Here is a 19,916-nt window from a genome sequence, read left to right on the forward strand (position 1 = left end):
TTGAAGGAAATAAACACTGTCAAATCACAAAATTCTCTCAGGAAATATCTTTGACTCTTTTAAGAAATTATTAATTTAATCACATAAAGTGATATCAACTTTTTAACTTGTTTTTTCTTGAGCTAATGCTTTATTTCTTCATTTAAGCCAGATTATCTTTCATCTTACAATAATATGACAAGAGACGGGACAAATTTTGACACAACTGTATTTGAATGATGTTTATTCTGTATGATATTGTGGGTAATACAAAGCATCCAGAAGGCACAGACACAGACAAAGGATCAGTAGGTTAGTGAGTCACTTCAGACTCTAAATGATTCATTCATTTGAAAGCAAAATCTTTGATTATTTACGGCAGGTTTGCACATTAACACTAAAATCTTTGCTGTGTTTTAACAAGAGCATCAAAACTTTCACAGTATGAGATTTAATAAAGCGACAAACACAGCAGGATTTAGTTTTCCAGACAGACAGCTGGTTTAAAAGGTTTTTTCATCCACATATTTCATGATGTTCTGAACCCAGGAGAGATTTGGATCCACACAGATGTTACGACCCTTTTGTGTCATCAAACTGAAACAAAGAAGGTGAAAATGTCGTCATGATACACACTATTTGTTTTTTAAATACACTTTAAAAAAGGTTGACAAAGAGCTTCAACAATAAGTCAGAGAAAACTACAGAGTGAACGCAGACAGACGAAGCAGAACAAACAGGAGATAAAATGAGGTGTAGTTGGTCTGTAGGATGGAAATTGCACATTACAGCAGTAGAGTGTAGACACCAACATTAGAATATATAATGAGAAAGTAATGGTAAAGAATTATTTTTATTCAATAAACTGTATATCAAATGAGGAAAATAAATATTTGTAGTGTGCAGTACAAAAGGTTTACTGTATTTTCCTTCTAAAATATAAATTCAATATGTATTCAAATTATGGTATTAAGTTTATATTACACTAATTTAGGTAATTGTATTAACATATAGATAATGAAGTAAACTCAGTTTGCAGTACTTACACGACTCCAGTCCTCGGGCACCGGTGATCAGACATGTAATATCCCTTGACGAGGTCTTTTTTCACTCTTCTTGGGTAGAAACTGAAGCAGCAGTCATCAGGACCAGTTGCACCTGAAGAAAAGAATATCAAGTAATATGTTATCAGGGTAATATATCATCAGAGGTAATACCTTTATCACAGAAGATATTTAAATGATAAAAAGGCTCTTACTGTTGCAGACCACTGGAGAGAGCAGTGCAGCCCCCAGGATGCAGAGCAGGAGGATGTGAACGGTCCTCATAATGACTTGATAGTCCTCTGTAGATGGTGACGGAGATTAAAAACCAACTGTTCTTCAGATGCAGTAAGGGGCTACTGAATAAAATGCGGTGAGGTGTTATGTTTATCAAGATAAAAAATCTTTGAAAAAAAAAAAAAAAAGGTGTCACTGGTGTGAAAGAGGGAGGTTGAGGTTATGTTGACAGAAACTTTCCACTGAGCTTGGTTTGCGAGTGGTTGATTGCAGAGGAAATGCAGCTGTGGTTAGCCCTGACATATCTCAAAGCACACATATACAAAGCAAATTGAACAGATGGGTGAGAAATTAAAGGAAAAAACATAAATTCTCTCAGTAAGTCTCTGGGACTCTGCTGGAGGGATGGAACACCGTAGTGTTTGATGATGGTGATGGAGCACGGTTAATCACATCAGTCTTAAAGCTCAGGCTGTCACATTTAATCCATTTGAATTTCTGAAGAGATTGGACATCAGGCTATTAAGATATCTACATCCAGACTACAGTGATTTGCTAATGATGGTCATGAGATATGATAGAAAGCTCCAGAACAGCAACTAGCTGGGATCTTTTTTATCAAGGTCAAGAGGGTAAAGACTGAACTTTCCATTAAGTGGTGGGAGAATTCCAGCAGACAGATGAAAAAGCTAACAGTCAAAATCGAAGTAGCAGAGGCTAAAATATCCTGAGGTCCCTATAATGCTTCCACCTTTAAACTCGCTGAATCCTACATTACCCATGATGCAACTCGATCGAAAACACATAACTCCAGTCACTACAGTTATGTCACTGATTTTGTCACCAGAGTCTGATTTGACAAAGCTCCTCTTGAGCCTTAACGCACTGGTCCCCAAACTTTTCTGCGCCACAGACCGGTTTCATGTAAGACAATGTTTTCACGGGCCAGCCGTCGTCGGGGGGTGGGGGTCAAAATTACCGTATATATACCATATCGTATAAATACAGATTCGGCATTAAAACAAACAAACACACGTAAAGAGCATGATAAATACAACTCACCGTGACGCAGCAGCAGGCAGCATCAGCTCTTCAACAGTGAACAGCTTCTTAGCCATTAGCAACACGGTTAGCAACGAAGTACGGTGCTCTCAATGCAGCTACATCTGTTGCTGTGGTGGCTCTGAAGACTTGCTTCTGTCCTTCTTGTTCACGTTTTTTCTTCCGTTTTCTTCCGAGAACTTGGGTTCAGACTTGTCTTTTAATGTTGTTTCATCATTGGGCCTTTTCCCTTTTCAAAAAACCTCTCCAAAGATATTTGTTTTTTGTTTTTTTACTCATTTTAGCTAGTTAGCTAGCTGGCTTAATTTGTAAGGCGTCACAGCTGCGACATAAACAGATGCGTATCAAGCGGCATCAGGAGACACAGACGGATGTGATGGGCAGAGATTCCGGCCATTTTTCAAAATAAAACACCCCGCAGACTCCACTAGTCAATAACACCAAATGATCCACGGCCTGATACCGGTCTGGGGCCCGGTGGTTGGAGACCAGAGGACTTTATATAACTGTTTTCACACGCTGAGGTGAACTCCCTACGAGAAGTACACGTAACTTGTAATATTAGTGGAGCACTTCTTTAGCATTGAGTTGTTGTAATGCAAGTAGGAGTAATGTATCCACAGAAAATCATAGCAGGACTGCAGTTTCCTTCAATCCTGTTGAGCTTTTTAGCCTCTTTCAGCTAATTGTTTTGGTTCTACTGTCCACATCTTTACTGTTCACTCATTGATATAACTCAGTGTTAAAACAATACTTTGCTCAGAAATGATCTGACAGCAACATGTTCATGTTTGCCATTCAGAGTTGATGAAAGGTCGTCTGGGAAATGTAGGCATTCACTTGCAAGTAAAAGTTGACAAGGCGGGCTTAAGATAAAAATAAAATGGCTGCTCAAAATGTTGTTTTTTTTCCATTAAATGTGAACAAAAACACAGAACAGGCTCCAGGTTGAATATGTACAGCTCTTTATTTTAATAAAACCATTGTTTATATACATTTCAAGTGAGATAAAGTTGCATGGTGACCCTCTGTTGTCTCCATGTGTGTCTATCAGTCCTCTACAGTACATGGGTCTCTTGAGGGGGAAAAAAAAAAGACAATGCAAAACAAACAGAACCCAAGAAATGAAAAACATCCAGAAAATCAAACAGATCATTACACAACAGTATATTACACTTCTTCTTTAAATTTAGTTTGATTGAGTTTGGTTTTTGACCAGTGTGGGTCATACAGCGTGTGTTCTGTGATAGAAGGGCAGACAGAAGGTAGTGTTAGTAGAGCTGGGAGGGTCAGTTCATACATGGACACACAACCCGTTTAAACCTGCGAGTGATGACATAAACTGGTGATGAGAGGCACAACTCAAAGGCTTACATGTATGTGCAAAAAGCTTTATTGCAGTCCTGCGGTGTGTCACCACACAGGAGGAGAAGGGGGGTGGGGGTGGGGGTGGGGGGTTGCATTGAGGAGAATGATCAGAGAGCCTGCTGCACGCTGCAGAGATGAAACACACACTCAAACACAGACTGTCTGTTAGCAGCCATAAACCGACTGAGATGACGATTAACAAATGAAAGGCGCTTCCTGTTTTTAAAAACCAGAACACTTCTCATACTTCAGTTGTGGTCCAGGTAATTTAAGAAAGTGCAGTCTCACCTCGGTGGGGACGACAGATACACAGGCCAAATGGAAGATTTCATCAATATGACAGGGCAAAAAAACAAAAACAAAAACAAAACAGAAGTTAACTGCATCACACACAAAATCAGTAGCACAACACATGAGATGAAGCAGCTTCACGACCAATAACAGGACAGTTACACTGAGAAATACCATCAGCAGTTTCTTTGGAGAGAAAACCTCAACCCAACCTCAGCTCTTCAACAACCAGCAACATTTCTGCACTTCTCAACTTTTATGTGCAAAACGGGCTTTAAAAGAAATAAACATCACATATAAGATATTTATCAAACTGTATGGGATCAACAGCAAGATGGTACTTCACTTTAAAAATCTGATTATCAAGTAATGCCTGCTAGCTGGCTAACTCATCAAAACAATGCTTGGAATGTAACTTCAACCCTGACGCTGGCCCCGCCCCTGCTGGTCAGGATGGAATGACACTTTAACCACAGTGTGAATGCTACGTCAGGGAGCTTGACACACCAACGACCTCAGACAGCCACAGATAGGAAGGGAGGTGACACGGTGAAGGCTCAGGTGACCACTGACATGTGCGTATGATCTGCGTGACTGGAAATTCAGGATGAAGAAGATGAACTAGCCGACTGTTTTCATGCCACTGTGAACGTGTTAAAACAGCCTCCTCACACGTTTTGCTTTGCTTGGATTGGTGTCTTTTTTTTAAAGGCGTTAAAGTGAGAGAGAAACTGGGTGCTGAGGGCCGCAGAACCTATAGGGTGCGGTCGTGCCACGATAGCTGACTGTTGACTTGGGGAGAGGGCTCAGCAACAACCCTTCATGTGACTGGAACAAGTCCTGTTTATGCCGCGTCATCCTTTTGATAAATATTAAATAAATGCACAAAAGACATCAACACTCACGTCAAGACATTAAGAATCAAAACACTAACAAGCTGAAATGTACCTCAAACACACTGAGAGCAGGGGGAGTCCATGTCTGAAACTGTGTCCTGTGTGTCTAACAGTAACACATTAGCTCATCGCTTACTCCAGTTATTACATAAATATACTGTAAAACTCATTTTACAGGCAGCTTATGACCTCTGTTCAGAGGGTTACAACATTTCGTTACATGTAACAACGAACTCGTCTTCAGGGCTTTAAACCTCTTCACTAAACTCTCTGTGTTTAGAAGAGCTGACTTCATGGGAATGGTTCAGGAGAGAAAATCTGAACTGAGTGAGAAGCGAATGAAAAGCTGAGAAGCAAATCAATCAAGCTCGGAGGCTGTGGAAGAAGAAGGTGCAGAAACAAAGAGACTGACACATTTAAACTATCACACAGATCTGACTCTGGAGTTTCCCAGTCTAATAGTTTTTCCCGGCCTAACAGGTCGAGGAGTAGACTGTTGTTTTGTCAGAAAATATTTAGAAAGAAAAAGACGAGTGGAGCTGCAGCCAGAGAGAGCTCTGACAGCAGAATTACAAACTAAGCGGGGGATTTGAGTAGTAACTGTATCTCTGTGGTTTCCCCTGGTCTGTGGAGACCTGAATCAGTCTGATAGATACGTGTATGTGGGAGTGTGTGATACATTCTTCAGCCTCTGCCAGTCACAGTTTCCAGTCCGCTGCTGGGCCTCTGAGCGGAGAAGGGGTGCCGGGAGTTAAATAAGGCCTCGTGTTCCTTTTCACACCCCTGCCTCGTCGCTGACAGACCCTCTCCTCCAGGGTCCTGGTTCTGGTGTCAGAGCAGTGACATGGAACTGGAGAAGAGGTTTATCACAGCAGCTACAACCAGATGAGTCCCCAAAGCTGAGTGTAGGTCTCTCTCAGGTCCATCTGGCCTGGTGAGAGTCCAGTGTGTTTTTTTTTGTTTCCCCCAAAGGCTGGAGGGGAGCTGGTTGAGTCCTTTAGTGTGTGAAGGTTTCTTCTGATCCCAGCTCAGCGCTTCAGCACCGGGCTGCCTCGCTCCTGATCTTTCTGTAACGCCTGCAGGACCTGAGGTGGAGGGAGGTGCAGTTGAAAAAAAAAATAAAAAAAAGAGACACACAACACACCGAGAAGCCTAAACCGTGCAAGCTTTAACATCCCACCTGTGCCCACTTCCTGTTGCGGCTGGTCATGTGAACGGCGGCGATGTGCTGGAAGAGCTGCTCGGCGGGGATGAGGTCCGGCAGGCGGGTGAGGAACTGAGCCATGTGTATGAAGTCCATGCAGGTCAGGACGTCCTGGTAGAGGCGCAGCAGGCCCAGCGCCGTGCGGAACAGGAACTCCTCGCCGTCTCTGCAGAACACGTCCCACACCCGGCACGCCAGGTCCAACGGCAGCGACTTACTGTACAGGGTGAAGATCCTGGAGGAGGAGGAGGAGGGCAGGGGGGGGGGGGATATTGGTTTTGTGATGATACAAAAAACTAAGTAAAACAAAACACATGAAAACAGGAAAGAAGCACAACTTTAAGATGAAATGTAACACTTTCAGTTCTTCCTGTCTGCAGCTGCCCCCCCCCCCATCACTACATGCTACATTAAAGTAAGGCCTACACATTAATGCATTAAAGTAACACACATCTTTTACTTATGTTCTTTGTAAACGGCCGATAGGTCCGGGTGCTCCTCATTAAATATTTCCATTCCATTCCCATTGGTCTGACAGGACATTTAATGAGCCAAGGGCTCTGTGGAAACTGATTTCACTCATTTTTGATGCTTGATTAATCAAGAGTTATAATCTCTTGATTAACTGATGATGAAAATACTCATTACTTTCAGCCCTAATGCACTCTTCATCACTCTACAAACTCTTTTGTGCGTAATTATGTTTTGTTCCGTCACATTTACTTCGCTGCTCTCTAACTAACCATCTGTGCATTCAATCTGAAACTGCTGTTAGGATACTAAACTTTTCAACCTGTAATGACTGATTTTTTTTAGTCGACTGGAGGCAGCACAAGCTGTGAAGCCCACGCTGACATATCTAAGTTAATATAGTGAACTTGTGAGCAAACAGCTGCTTACACTGTAAAAATAAAATTAATTCTAATAATCCACAAAGTTAGAAAATGTATAGTGATGAACAGTAAAGGATGAATACTGAAATATTGCCTCTGTCTCAGTAAGGGTGGGTGGGTGAGGTGTGAGTTCAGTAAAAATAGAAATCTAGAAATTTCCACATTAACATGGGCAGAGGTCACCTGTCTGCACAAACTGCCTGTCCTGTTTTCTCAGAAACACACCTGACACTGAAACTGTGACGGGCTCAGTGTGACACGAGAGTCATGTTTCCAGATGACGACACGTAACTGTTTTTTTTTTTTTTTTTTTTTTAACCAGAGACAGAGAACAGAGTGCACCCTGCACGTAGGTGGACAACAAACCATGTACAGTTCATGTTCTAGCTGTGAAATGACATGGTGGTAAGTAGTTCAAAGAGAGTAACTGTCAGATTATCAGAGTCTAATTATATCACAGAAAATTCACTGTATTAAAAACACGAAGGCAGTGAATGTGAGCGTAGGCAGAAAGATGGGAATAAAAAAAGAACACTTAAGAAACTCACCAGTCGATTAAATAAATATCAGGGGTCAAGTTGTTTTTCTTGAAATGTGCAAAGAGCTTTGGTAGATTCTCTTCAAAGAACACTTCAAATGCGGCAAAGTAGGTCAACATCTGTGGAGAGGAAAGAAGGTGGTCTAATGTAGTAAAATAAACACAAACCACAACATTGTGTTCAATCAGGAGGCCACTGAGTCATCTGTAGAAATGGACGACGGTGAACAAAGCAAAGCGTCAGAGCAGAATGTAAACAGGCAGCACACAGGCTGATGGATGCTGTAGCTGGTCCAGAGAGACGTGTGTGGTGTTGACATGTTAGATAGACGAGTGCGCAGGGTTTCAGTTAGGACCTGCTGTCAGAGATCTACACTGAGCACTGCTGCGTCCAGCACAGGTGACTGGATTATTTCATTGAAAAAGACACAGACGAGCTGAAAATGTAGAGTTAAAAACCTCATTTTTTAGTATGTTTCTGAGCAACTGTGACAAATGAATTAAGCAGCAAATGCTGGTTTGAGTTGAAATGAAACTGTGAGGCTTTTTTCTGCCATTTCAAAAACGCCTGACAGATCAAATTAGATTGATTAACTGAAACGGCCCAAAATGTTGATGTCATTATAAAAATATAATGGAAATGGTTTAAAATGCACTGAATGAAACAAACTGTTACATGGTATGAATGTACTGTTTCAAGCTCCGCAGATGTTACTGACCACAAATGACTGTTCTATCGTGCAGTGTTGTCATATGCTGTACTCCTTCCTCTTGTTTTGTTGAGACTTCCACAAGCTTTTTACACATGTATATCTCTTGGGGATCACATTTAACTGTAAGTGTTGGTTTGATCATTTGACTACAGGATGTTGAAACATTGTCTTTTTCAGTCTCCATTTGTCCCTTCACCTAATCTTATGTATTATTATTTATTTATTACTTTTATTGTATTTTTATTTATCACTATGTGTTATACATTTTATTTATTGCTATTTATCTTATAGAAAATTAACCTTGACATTCATGAAATAAAATTTAAAAACAATACAGGTGAACAACCTAAGCTGGTATCAAAATGTGTTAAGAGAGAGAGTGTTAAGTGAGGTGTACACATTGTTTTTCAAGTTTTGATGCTTGACGCCTGTCTGTGTGTGTGTGTGTGTGTGTGTGTGTGTGTGTGTGTGTGAGAGAGAGAGAGAGTGTGTTACTGACAAGGCTGTGGTCAACTCTGAAGAAGGCCATCTGACAGGGCTTGTTGAGCAGGTTGGCAAAAGCTATAAAGGCATCAGCTGTGTCCAGGTTCAGGATCAGCACTGCTGCGATGAACGACATTCCCTGCACCTACACACACACACACACACACAAAGTTTGTACAAACACAATAAAACATCTGTTAAAAGTGGAGTTTTGAGCTTGTCTGTATAAAGCGTGTCTCTGAAGAGAAAGCAGAGACAAGTGAACACCTGCTAAAGGTCAATTTTGTCACTGCACCACCATCAACACTAATCTCATTTCAAATGATAAGTAACTCAGCTTCAGTCTGGATGCTGAAGCTGGAAAGTGAGATAAAATGCTGACAAAGGCAGATGCAAGGAACAAAAAAAAAAAAAAAAAAAAGGGGGGGAAAAAGTGCACAGAGGTGGATGCATAGGTTGTGTGTGTTTAGCAGCTCATGGGTTGGGGTCAGCGCAGGAAGTCACACTCATTTATAGACAAGTATAGAAAGCGTGGGGCTGCGGTGAGGAGCAGAAAGGCAAACCACAGCATCTACAAGCGCAACATGGCTCTGAAGTGCAAACATGAGTTCAGTGTAACAGCACAGCATGACGCTGACAACATCAAGGAGCAGCCGTCACTTTTTATCACTGCCACTGACCAAAATGTATTATTTGAAAGAGCAGGCGACTTTTAAAAAAAAAAATCAAGTTTATGCTTCAATCTCCATGGTTTGATGAATAATACATCATAAATGAAGAGATCGAGCATCAAGCAGGCCAGGACTTCAGTGTGAAATGTGAGTGTGAGAACAGACAGACATGAGTCATGCAAAGAAACAGAGGCACATGATTAATAAATCTCCCTGGGAGGAAGAGAAGAGTGAGTGGAAGGAAAAGATGTTGAGGTGTGCTAACTGGGAAATCACGCCTACACACAGTGGAGATGCCTTGCCCAAACCACTGGGCACTGCAGTGTAGAGATGTAATGAAAATGAGGCAGGTCTGAGCTCGTGATTGGACGCCTGCGATGACGTGTGGAGCTTCATGCAAGTTGCAGCGGAGAGGTGGAAACTCAGAGCAGGGCTTCAAAATAAAAAATTACCACAACCACCACTCTGAATTTCAAACATTCCCTTTTAGCACATGTGATTTACTAATATCAATACTAATCAATACATAGATATCCGTATTTACTGGTTAAAAAAAAAAAAAAGATAAAAACTGGAAAAACATGGAGACAGTTAGCCTGCCTCTGTCTAAAATGAAAAAAAGCTTTGTGTAATCTTTACACAAACAGAAATGTCAAACTGGCAAGTTGTGGTTTTTAATGAGGTGTTACAACCTGTAATTTCTGACCAACAGCGGTACAATGTTGACTATGAGCTGATAGCTGAGGTTCTGTGTTTGCTCTATCCACCAGCTGAATGCAGCTGTGAACAACCAGTGTGCCTTTGTTTCAGGGTCAGTCGTCATTGTTCTGCGTGGGAGATTCAGTACGCCAAAGCAGCCAGTGAGACAGAGGTAACATTTAGAAAGAGTAACACACAACAGGAATAAAAAGAAAAAAGAAAAGTCAAACCCAATTAGTGACTGGAATTATTGTGGTTGTATGCATCCAGCTGCAAATAATTAGCGTTTGAATATTTAAATTATGAACAAAAATGTGTTTTGATAGGTCACAGTGGCCTTGACCTTTGACCTCTGACCATGTCATCCTTGAGTCCAAGTGAATATTTGTACCAGATGTAATAAAATTCTCTCCTCACGTTAAACAGGCCAAAAACGTGTTTTGTGAGGTTACAGCAAACTTGACCTTTGACCTTTGACCACCAAAATCCAAGCAACTTATCCTTGAGTTTAAGTGAACATTTGTTCCAAATTGAGGAAATTCTCTCCAGGTATCACTGAGCTACGACCTTCACAGACAACACAAAACCTCCTCAGTTACCTCACCATGTTATGAGGCCAAAGGTTAAAACAGACTTGATGAAATCTTTGTTTTCCGAGTTGATCCTGTTTTCTTCCTCTGGACCTGGGTCAGAGCCTGTTACTGTCGAGCTGTGTATTCTAGCTGAAAATACATTTTTTCGGCTCAGTCTGTGTTTATTTATTCTCAGTGCAGCTCAGTAACCAAAAACTTAATAGAAACACATACTTTTTCAGTGTGATGAACTCTGCTTATTATGTACAGAAAACAAATTCCACTGTTCCCAGATTTCACCCTCCACCGAACATCTCAGCACGGACACAGAGAATATTGTCTTGTCATACACTCTCCACTGAGCTCCTTTCATCTGGTAGACACCTCACACTCAGTGGAAATCTGCCAGTCATCTCGACTGCAATCAAACCCTGGTTATTTAAGATAATAATAGACTGTGTAGGTGACACGTGGGAGATTTAAGTCCATGCTGTGTCATTTGTAACCTTCATGAAAAGTACTACTGTACAAGACCTCAGCATTCACATGATAATATTAAGAGCTGCTCCGATTTGTGACTAATCTATGTGGACTGAAAAAAAAAGAGGTATAAAGTGCACTGAGGGCTCACAACAGGATGTACTGGTTGTGCATATGTGTGTGTGTGTGTGTGTGTGACTTACGTAGCCAACGTCTGGCCGGTAACATGTGTACGCTCCCAGAATGCTGTGCAGCACATCGTGATAGGGCCCGCCCTGACGGCGAACAAAGAAATAATGAGGACAAAGGTAGAAACAGGGCAACATACACTCACATGCAACCAATAACATCAGAGTAGGCTTGTTGAGAATGTAGAAAAACGTAGAAAAAAAGGACATGAGAGATTGTTGTTTCAGTGGCATCTTGTCATGTGTGTGTCTTAGTGCTTTACAATATTTACAAGCATGAAATATATTTTTTTTCCCCTTTATTCTGAAAAGACAATATTCCCACTAAGCTGCTTACACGGCCAATGAAAATGAATATTCCACTAATGTTCCTGTTCACATGCAGCCGTGCATGTGTGTAGGTGTGTTTAGGTGTGTTTCTTGAACAATGCAAACTGTTGTGTACTTGCTTTGTGTACAGGTCTGCTGTGACTGAGGAGGTAAAGCAGGTCTTCCACTAAACAGAAGGTCACTGGTTTGATCTCAAAAATACTGAACCCCCAGTTGCCCTAGATGGCATACTATCAGGTATGAATGTGTGTGATAGAGAGGCGCTGTGTGTAGAGGTGCAGTATGAATGTGTGAATGGGTGAACTCGCAGTGTCAACTTCTTCCGAGTTTGTTGCGGTTACTAGAAAAGCTCTATAAGTAAGTGCAGTCCATTTACCATTTACCATGAACAGAGCCTGTGTAAAAACTCCAACAGACACACATAGTCCAGATGTATATGTACATGTCCAAAGAATCAGCTAAAAGGTGAATAATATCAGCATATCCCATGTCTTAATCAGAAAACACTGAACTGGGAATAAGGCGAAATTTGGAATATCCAAACACAATCTGTCGTTTACATATCTTACATATCTAGAATAACAGTAGAATATAATGCGTTCTTTGTGGTTACCTATTACTTGTTTTCTGCAATGGAAACTCATTGAACTGCTCTGATCAGTCCTGACATAGTGTTGTTGGTGGCTGAGCTTCTCTCACTGACCTGCTGGAAGATACACAGTTGGGGGAAGGTTCTTGAGATGTCCAGCTTGATCAGCTCCAGGCTCGACTCCCTATCTGAAGAACCAGCATCTGACATGAGGACATGGCAGCACATGGCAGAAACATGGCAGAAAAATGTGTGACTACATATGGGCCAAAATGTACATAAAAAGCCAGAAAAAGTGAAGGACAGAGTTTCTGTTCTGTCTCTACCTTCAGTTTCAGTCTCTGTGGTAGGTGCTGGTGTGGTCTTCCACTTCTCTTTTGCCCGGGCCAGGCAGATGTTATACAGCTCTGCAGGGACACATTACAGCACCACAGTACAGCCATTAGGAGACAACAGAGGGAAGACAGAGGCTAAAGAGACTGAGCAGAGAACATGATGACTGGACAGAAACCACTTCAGGTGATAAAAGGCATCAGCTCCTCACATTTCTCTGCAGCAATAACACTACAGCTGATTAAAGGAAACAGATCTCCTACCATTTCAGAAGCCATTTATTTCGTCTTTGACCTGTGGCTGCCCTCTAGTGATGAGATGCAGAACCCAAATAATGAGCTTTCTAAGACATGATGTGGAGCTCTGCACTGGTGGCCCCGACCTTGTTCACTCCTCAGCACCAGCTGATTAATGTTAACCTCAGAGAAACTACAGGCCATGCAGAAGGCTAGCGAGGAGCTGGGATGTGAACTGCAGGCTAATGTAAAGATACACTGCTACACACACTCACCAAGCACTTTATTAGGAACACCTGGACACCTGCTTATTTATGCAGTTATCCAGTCAGCCAATCGTGTGGCAGCAGTGCAGTGTGTACAATCATGCAGATACAGATCAGGAACTTCAGTTAATGTTCACATCAAACATCAAAATGGGGGGAAATTGTCTCATATAATGGATTCAGATTCCAAAGATGTATTTTATTGTTGTTAATAACATTATGTTTGGAGGTAATTCATGCTAGGTGAGTTAGCTATGAGCTTCATTTTGATTGTTTTAGCCTATATTTGTTTACATTTCTGCAAATTGGCACCATTAAAGGTATGCTGAATTAGCTGTTTGTAATTTTCATACTCATACAGCTGATAAGTGTGCCAAACTACAATAACTAACTTCCTATTGTTCTCAGAACGACGACATGCACCTGTCCTGTTGACCTCATGCAGTATCTCTCCCACACCTCTCTCCCACCACACGTCACTTTTTTTCCACCACCACCCCCTGTATTTGCCACAAGTAAAAGTGAGCGGTAACAGTAATCCTAGTAGTAGCAATAGCAGTAGCAATAAAACCTTTAAGTGAGGGAATACTGTCACTTAGCTACTACTTACGGACAACTTTGCAGGGACTGAGCTCTGGATGGATGAGTGTGTGTGTGTGTGTGTGTGCAGAGTGATAGTGCAAAGCAATGTGCTCCATTTAAAAGGCTGAGTAGCAAAAAGCAGAGTGGGCCAGCTCAGCAGTGAGTGAGCGAGCGCTTATCTGCAAGTAGCTCCCGAGGGTTCTGAGGAGAACACACACACACACACACACACGCACACACAGTAAGTGTAGGAGCTGCCAGTTTGAAATTGGTGCTCCTTTAGCAAGTGGAAAATGAATCTACAGTATGTGTGTGTGTGTGTGTGTGTGTGTAATATCAAGCAAGGCTCAGAGAACTCATTGAAATGCTGCTTGTTCCCTCTTGTACTTGGGAATCACTGGACCATGCTCCTCCTTAATGGACACGCTCTTCCTTCTTCTTCTATCTGTCTCACTGTCACTTATTCAATTACAAGCACCGAGACAAACTGCTACACCCATCAGTGAGGGAGTGCACCGAATGTGTGTATGTGGACTTAGCCTGTACACACTACTATCATGATGGATTCAATATCAGTGCAGGTGATACTGATTGATTGGGTTACGGAGTAAATCAGGACGTTGACACTCACAGGTCAAATACAGCTTTGGCAGTTCATGAGTTTTGGTATCGGACCTTACATATATGAGCCCTTTCTTCTCATTCACGCTGAGAATCACATTCACTCCCGCGTACCGTGTGTGATGTTGAGCTCGTTTCCCACAGCCAGGCTCCACACTTTGCCTCTGACACTGGGGGGGATGCCCTGCCACCAGAGGTCTCTCACTCGTCGAGATGTACACCTGGAGGAGGGTTTAATGTGGGAGGGAAGTTCAGAGGCTGCTTAACAACTGTCAACACCATTTATTGATCTGAGCCACAAGGTGGCAGTCACTTCTACCGTAAGAGCTGGAAATGAATTCTTACTTCAGAGTAAAACTAATCCTGAACTCATCCCTCTTTTACTCATTGTTTATGTTTACCCTATACTTCACAATGCTCCCCCTCTAATTCATACTGCCACATTTGTAATTGTTTTAGCAATATAAATGGTATGACAGCTAACAGAAGAAAACTAAAACAATCAGGATAGGGTCATATTACGCTGCCTTCATTGGTGCACTGTATCAATGTGTCTCCTTGTGGTTGAAGAGCTTTTTGGAGACTGGGAATCCCTGTTAGTAAATCAAGATGGCATAAGTGCACTAAACTTAGTTCAAGGTCTTACACCCACAGGAGTGGCAATATTTTAGAATACCAACTATGACAAGTATGTAAGAGTAGGAGGTACAACAAAGGTACTGACATTGAGTTTAATTCAAATCAACATGATGGAATGAACATGTGGCAGTTGTGCTTGTACAACAGGTCTTTTATTAATCTCATAATTAACCATCATGTCAGCACAAGACTGGGTTGTGTTCTCTCCCTGCAGTGCTGGTCTACAGCAGCTGCTCAGTGTACGCTCACAATATGGTGACTGTGATATCTCAGTAAATTCTAAACAGACATTCAATGATTATTAGATATACAGACGACAGACAATTAGCACCCCCCCATATTCACCAGCATAAAACCAGGCATGTGTGAGATGGAATCTGTCACTGGTTATTTCTACAAAAAGCATTACACACTGTCTGGTGTGGAGGTCTATTTCTGGATTGTGCAATTAATAGTTAGAATGATTTTTTCATATGACAGGGATGATTTTGTTTTAAAATGGTTTGAAAATATCTATTTTACACTCTTTGTTTATGAGTATGAAAAGTGGTCCTCTCATATGTCCAGTCAAAACAGAGGTATATTGTAACGAAGCAAATCCAACTCAGTGTAAAAAGACCCGGTCCGTACAGTGATGTGCTTTGTATTTAATTTCTAAGCTAATTGCTGACTCAGCGAGGGCGCTTGCATACTTAATCTGACTTCTTTCCACAGCAGGTCCAGTCACATTTAGGAATTTACAGTGCCTTCAAAATGTAACACAAGACAAGAGAGGGCGATGCATCGATCAGAGTGCTGAATTACACCACTGGGTTGGGCTAATGTGAAAAAGAAATGATGGGATAACTCTCAGTCTTTCATGTGTTCAAAAGGTATAAGATTCAAGTTGCTGTTCTTTGTTTAAAGCACAGGTTCAAAAGTTTGAGATGGGATTTATCAGTACAGAGAAGCATATTTCAAGCAACGGTTAAAAATAAGTGGATTCTGGGAAAACATCAGCATATTTCTAAACTCTGTCACAGTGTTAGTACTCACATTGTACTCCAGTTAGGTAAGATCTCCTGGTTCCAGGTCTGGGCAGCTGTGCCAATGCTCTCCTCAAGCTTACACCGATCCTCCAGCTGCTTCTTCCTCTTCTGAGCATCCTTCAACTCTACAGACAGGAGAGTGGAGAGAGGCGGTCAGATACTAAAACAGAGGGAAAATGAGAGAGTAAAGAGGAACCCAGGCTCAGGATAGACAGGCAGAGATAGCGTGTTCAGCCCTGTAGTCTGCCAAACTTAAAGAGAAAGGTGGAGGAAAAATAAATGGCAGATTTCCTCACCTTACACTCTGGAAAAAGAGAGTAAGTGAATGTTGAATCTTTTGTCAAATGAGCTCACCTCTCTTCTTGGCCTGGGCCACCATCTCTTCATACTGCTGTCTGTGTTTCTGTGCCTCCTCAGCTGGCTTGGCAGGCAGATTACTGTAACACACATAAATAACACATAGATAAGTAAATGGGTTAGCGGCTATGTGTTCTCTGAACTTAACTTGCATTATTCATGCTGAGCAAGCTTCTGTGGCATGAAGAGAGGAAAACATACACAGAGGAACAGGACAGGAGCTCCTCCCTGACTCTGGTCCAGTAACTTGCTTGTGGAGTGAATGTTACACTGTGCTGTATATGTCATGCTATTATTATCATGCTATTATCCTGTACTGAAACACCATTTCCTCTTCAATAATTCATTAACAAGAGCACGTGGTTGATTTGTCAGTCAGGGGCGTGTCTCTTTAAGTCACTCAGCTGATGTGGTGGTGGTAGATGCTGCTAGCTGAACCTCTGAGACTGCATCTTGTTAAATATAAAAATCAAAATGAGGTTACACTTGTCATCCCTTTGGTGCACAAATTTACAAACTGTGCTGATGAAGATCATGTTGTATGAGTGAAAGCCCCACCCCCAATCACTACTAAATGGACCTTGAGTTGAGACAGATTTGTTCACTGGAAATGACAGTCTAGAAAAACATAATAATGATAATAACTCAAGGTCCACTTACTGGCTTTTTTGGGAGTTTTCAACCATCTCTATCAGCTGATGAAGACCATGTGATTCAGCTCAAAGCTCTTGAAAATTCTAGTAAGTGGACCATGAGGTTTTTTTTTTTTTTTTTGGGTAACATTTTATAACATGCTCATCCTATAAATAAAGGAGGATATAAAGTCATTTCAACATGAGTGTTTACTGTAAATATGATCGACTTTTATACTTTTAATTCGTTCTCATCAGTAGAAGTTAATGTGAGTTTTGGATGTTGAGTGTTTTCTGCCTCAGGATGTTGAATCTCAGAGCAGAAGATAGACGGTGCTCTCTAATTCTACTAAGCCAATAACACTGAAATGTGCACTACAGCATGTGCACTTTTCCTGAATGTTTTTTACCAGTAGAGGGTGACAATAAGAAAGAAAAATCTATTGGAGGTTACATGTAGCAAAAGGCCTGAGCAGCAGCTGAGCTCACAGTTCTGCTAGTCAACGGTGTTAGAGTAAACTTCCTGGCCTTCACACAGGAAATCTGGCTAATTCATACCATCGTTTTCATTCTCTAGCAGAAGCAGCAGAGAGCACCACTGAATGAAAGACGAGGCCCGACACATGTCTCTCTGTTTGTCTGTTAACAAAGTGCAAAATGCTAAAAAAGCAAGAAAATGGAGCCAGGCTGAGGGAGGGCCATTAAACTTTCAGCAGCACTTCTCTTTTACAGTCTGAGAGACAAACGGGGGACACAGTGAGAGCTGGAACGATACTGAATGTGTGAGTGTAATGACCCAGCAGAGGAAGGAGGGCTGATAGAGACGAAACGAGGGGAAGATAGAGACGGAGTAGAAACAGACATAGCTTTATTTTCTGATAAGCAAACTCTACTGGCAGTGAGAGCGCGTGAAAAATGTGGGATAGTCTAACAACTCAAAGATCTAAGACGGGCCATGTGTGTTTACATACGCAGGTCTGTCCTCCAGTATAAGTGCGGTGGTGGAGAGTGGCTCAAAGTCCAGGTTTTTCCTCACACTCTGCCTGGGAGATGTTGGGTTGCCAGGTCCAGCTCTACCACTCTTTGTTTCATATTCCTGACGACAAAAACAAGATGAGTTAGACAAATAAACGTAAAGCTGGAGGTTTAATTACAACAGTGTTACAGGGAAACCGACTCTCTTTTGAGGTCAATTTCATTCAGGCTATATTTAGTTTCACATTGCTGGCAGCAATGACGTGTACACGGCATCTACACACACACACACACACACACACACACACAGAGTGAAGAACAGATTGAGGAAAATTGGTGGATTAGTTTCTCCATATTGCATGTCTGGGTACTGACAGCCAGCAGCACATGCATGTAGCTCCACAGCCAGGGAAAATCACCACAGTGGTTACAGCTGATGCTGTGGGCGGGCACAGATGTAAAATTTAATGGAGGGGACGGAGGGCTTGTACGTCCACATGAAATCACACATAAACACTGAGAGATGTCTCGACAACCTTGTGACAACGTTCATATGGCCTCTGAGAATTTGTCAGCTGATGTCTAATGAATGTGTGGTTTCTGCTCCACCACTGGGAGCATGATGCAGGCCTATAGAAGGAGGAGGCCATGTGACAGTCAGTCTATTACAGCTAAGGCCACAAGGCACTTCAACACAAGGCCAACTATCACCTGACTGACTGACAGGTTGCGTGTCTAAGAGCGTGTGTGTGCGTGTGTGTGGCAGCAGCTCTAAGCTTAAATCCAGAGGTCAGCATTAGGGAGAAGGTAGAGCAGAAATAGTTTAGGGAAGACCTTTAGAGGAGACCACTAGAAGATGCTACAGTGTCTTATTAGTTAATTAGGAAGCCACTGCAAATAGGGCAAGTGCAATATGAGTACACACACCGGCCAGACGTTGGCTACGTAAGTCACACACACACACACACACACACACACACACACACACTGTGTCCAAAATGTCCTCCAGTGTGTGTTGAGCTGGTTAATAATGCAGGCTGAGGTCTGCAAGCAATCAGCTTAACACTGTGCTACCACAGGAACATTCACATTGATCAGTACAGGGCACAATACAGCCAGGAAAATCTATTCCTCTGTGTGTGTGTGTGTGTGTGTGTGTGTGTATGCATGACTGTTAGTGATGCAGCCCATGTTATTAATCTGTCTTTGTGATGCTGTCTGTTGTACCAGAGCCTGGCCTTCATTGGCCCTGGGGGACAAATAAAGGTAATTGAATCAGAGTAGTTTTTTTGGTTTGAGGAGGAGGACAAGACATTAAAGTGCCAAATGTAAGAGGAAAAGGAATTAAAAGACATAAAGCTACCATAAATTACTTTTATAGCCACAACCTTTATTATTAGCGCACCTGCCAAAAAAATTTGTCCTTTACAAGATGATTCAAAAAAAGTCATAAAACAAACAAACAAAAAAAGCAGTAAAAAAGAACTAGGAGTCTCCACCTATGCTAGTGGCTCTCTGTGGTTATATTTAGAAGCTAAATGCTAATGTCAGCCAGCTAACATGCTTACAGTGACGATGCTAATATGTTGGCGTTTAAGCAGAGAATGTAAACCAAGTTGTCCAACTTATTTTTAAGGAACAGTTTGACATTTTGGGAAATATGTTTATTTGTTTTCTGGCTGACTTGACTGACCAATTAGAAGATGAAAATTCTCACACCTGTACATTAAATATGAAGCAACAGCTAGAGGACACCTAGCTTAACTTAGCATTAAGACGGGAACTAGAGGGAACAGTTAGTCTCTAATGGTGAGAAAAAAAAAACTCCAAACAAAACCTCTTGATTATCATATTACCTTTTTAGTTATGAGATATGAGATATTTTGTGTTAGCCTGATAGCATGCTAACATTTTCTAACTGACACAACACATACTATGGCTGAGAACTGGATGCACTGCAATTATGACCTAATTATGGTGCTAGATGAGAAATTAGTAGCAAATTTTATGG

At 41.7% G+C, this 19,916-nt stretch overlaps 2 protein-coding genes across 5 annotated transcripts in view; both read right to left on the reverse strand.

Annotated features, from left to right (window-relative positions):
• Window positions 1-206: 206 nt before the first annotated feature.
• On the reverse strand, window positions 207-1,402 carry ccl36.1 (chemokine (C-C motif) ligand 36, duplicate 1). The gene is made up of 3 exons (XM_018674286.2): window positions 1,238-1,402; window positions 1,026-1,137; window positions 207-576 (listed from the first exon to the last, which is right to left on the reverse strand). Exons 1-3 carry the CDS (start codon window positions 1,305-1,307, stop codon window positions 483-485), a joined length of 276 nt encoding a protein of 91 aa, XP_018529802.1. The 5' UTR covers window positions 1,308-1,402; the 3' UTR covers window positions 207-482.
• A 1,867-nt stretch (window positions 1,403-3,269) lies between these two features.
• The window catches only part of tbc1d14 (TBC1 domain family, member 14), a 38,078-nt gene continuing 21,431 nt past the window's right edge, over window positions 3,270-19,916 (reverse strand). For 3 of the 4 annotated variants that reach the window (XM_018674281.2, XM_018674284.2, XM_018674285.2), the window contains 11 exons: window positions 17,902-18,026; window positions 16,296-16,378; window positions 15,949-16,066; window positions 14,389-14,495; window positions 12,563-12,643; window positions 12,351-12,439; window positions 11,333-11,404; window positions 8,724-8,852; window positions 7,522-7,631; window positions 6,057-6,315; window positions 3,270-5,961 (listed from right to left, as the gene is read on the reverse strand). In XM_018674281.2, the coding sequence (XP_018529797.1) occupies window positions 5,905-5,961; window positions 6,057-6,315; window positions 7,522-7,631; window positions 8,724-8,852; window positions 11,333-11,404; window positions 12,351-12,439; window positions 12,563-12,643; window positions 14,389-14,495; window positions 15,949-16,066; window positions 16,296-16,378; window positions 17,902-18,026 (1,230 nt within the window). In that variant the 3' untranslated portion in view covers window positions 3,270-5,904. The remainder of the gene's footprint in view (window positions 5,962-6,056; window positions 6,316-7,521; window positions 7,632-8,723; window positions 8,853-11,332; window positions 11,405-12,350; window positions 12,440-12,562; window positions 12,644-14,388; window positions 14,496-15,948; window positions 16,067-16,295; window positions 16,379-17,901; window positions 18,027-19,916) is intronic. The other variant, XM_018674282.2, reaches the window with a different exon arrangement.

This window comes from Lates calcarifer, linkage group LG14 (genome assembly GCF_001640805.2).
Source record: "Lates calcarifer isolate ASB-BC8 linkage group LG14, TLL_Latcal_v3, whole genome shotgun sequence".
NCBI classification, from domain to species: Eukaryota; Metazoa; Chordata; class Actinopteri; family Centropomidae; genus Lates; species Lates calcarifer.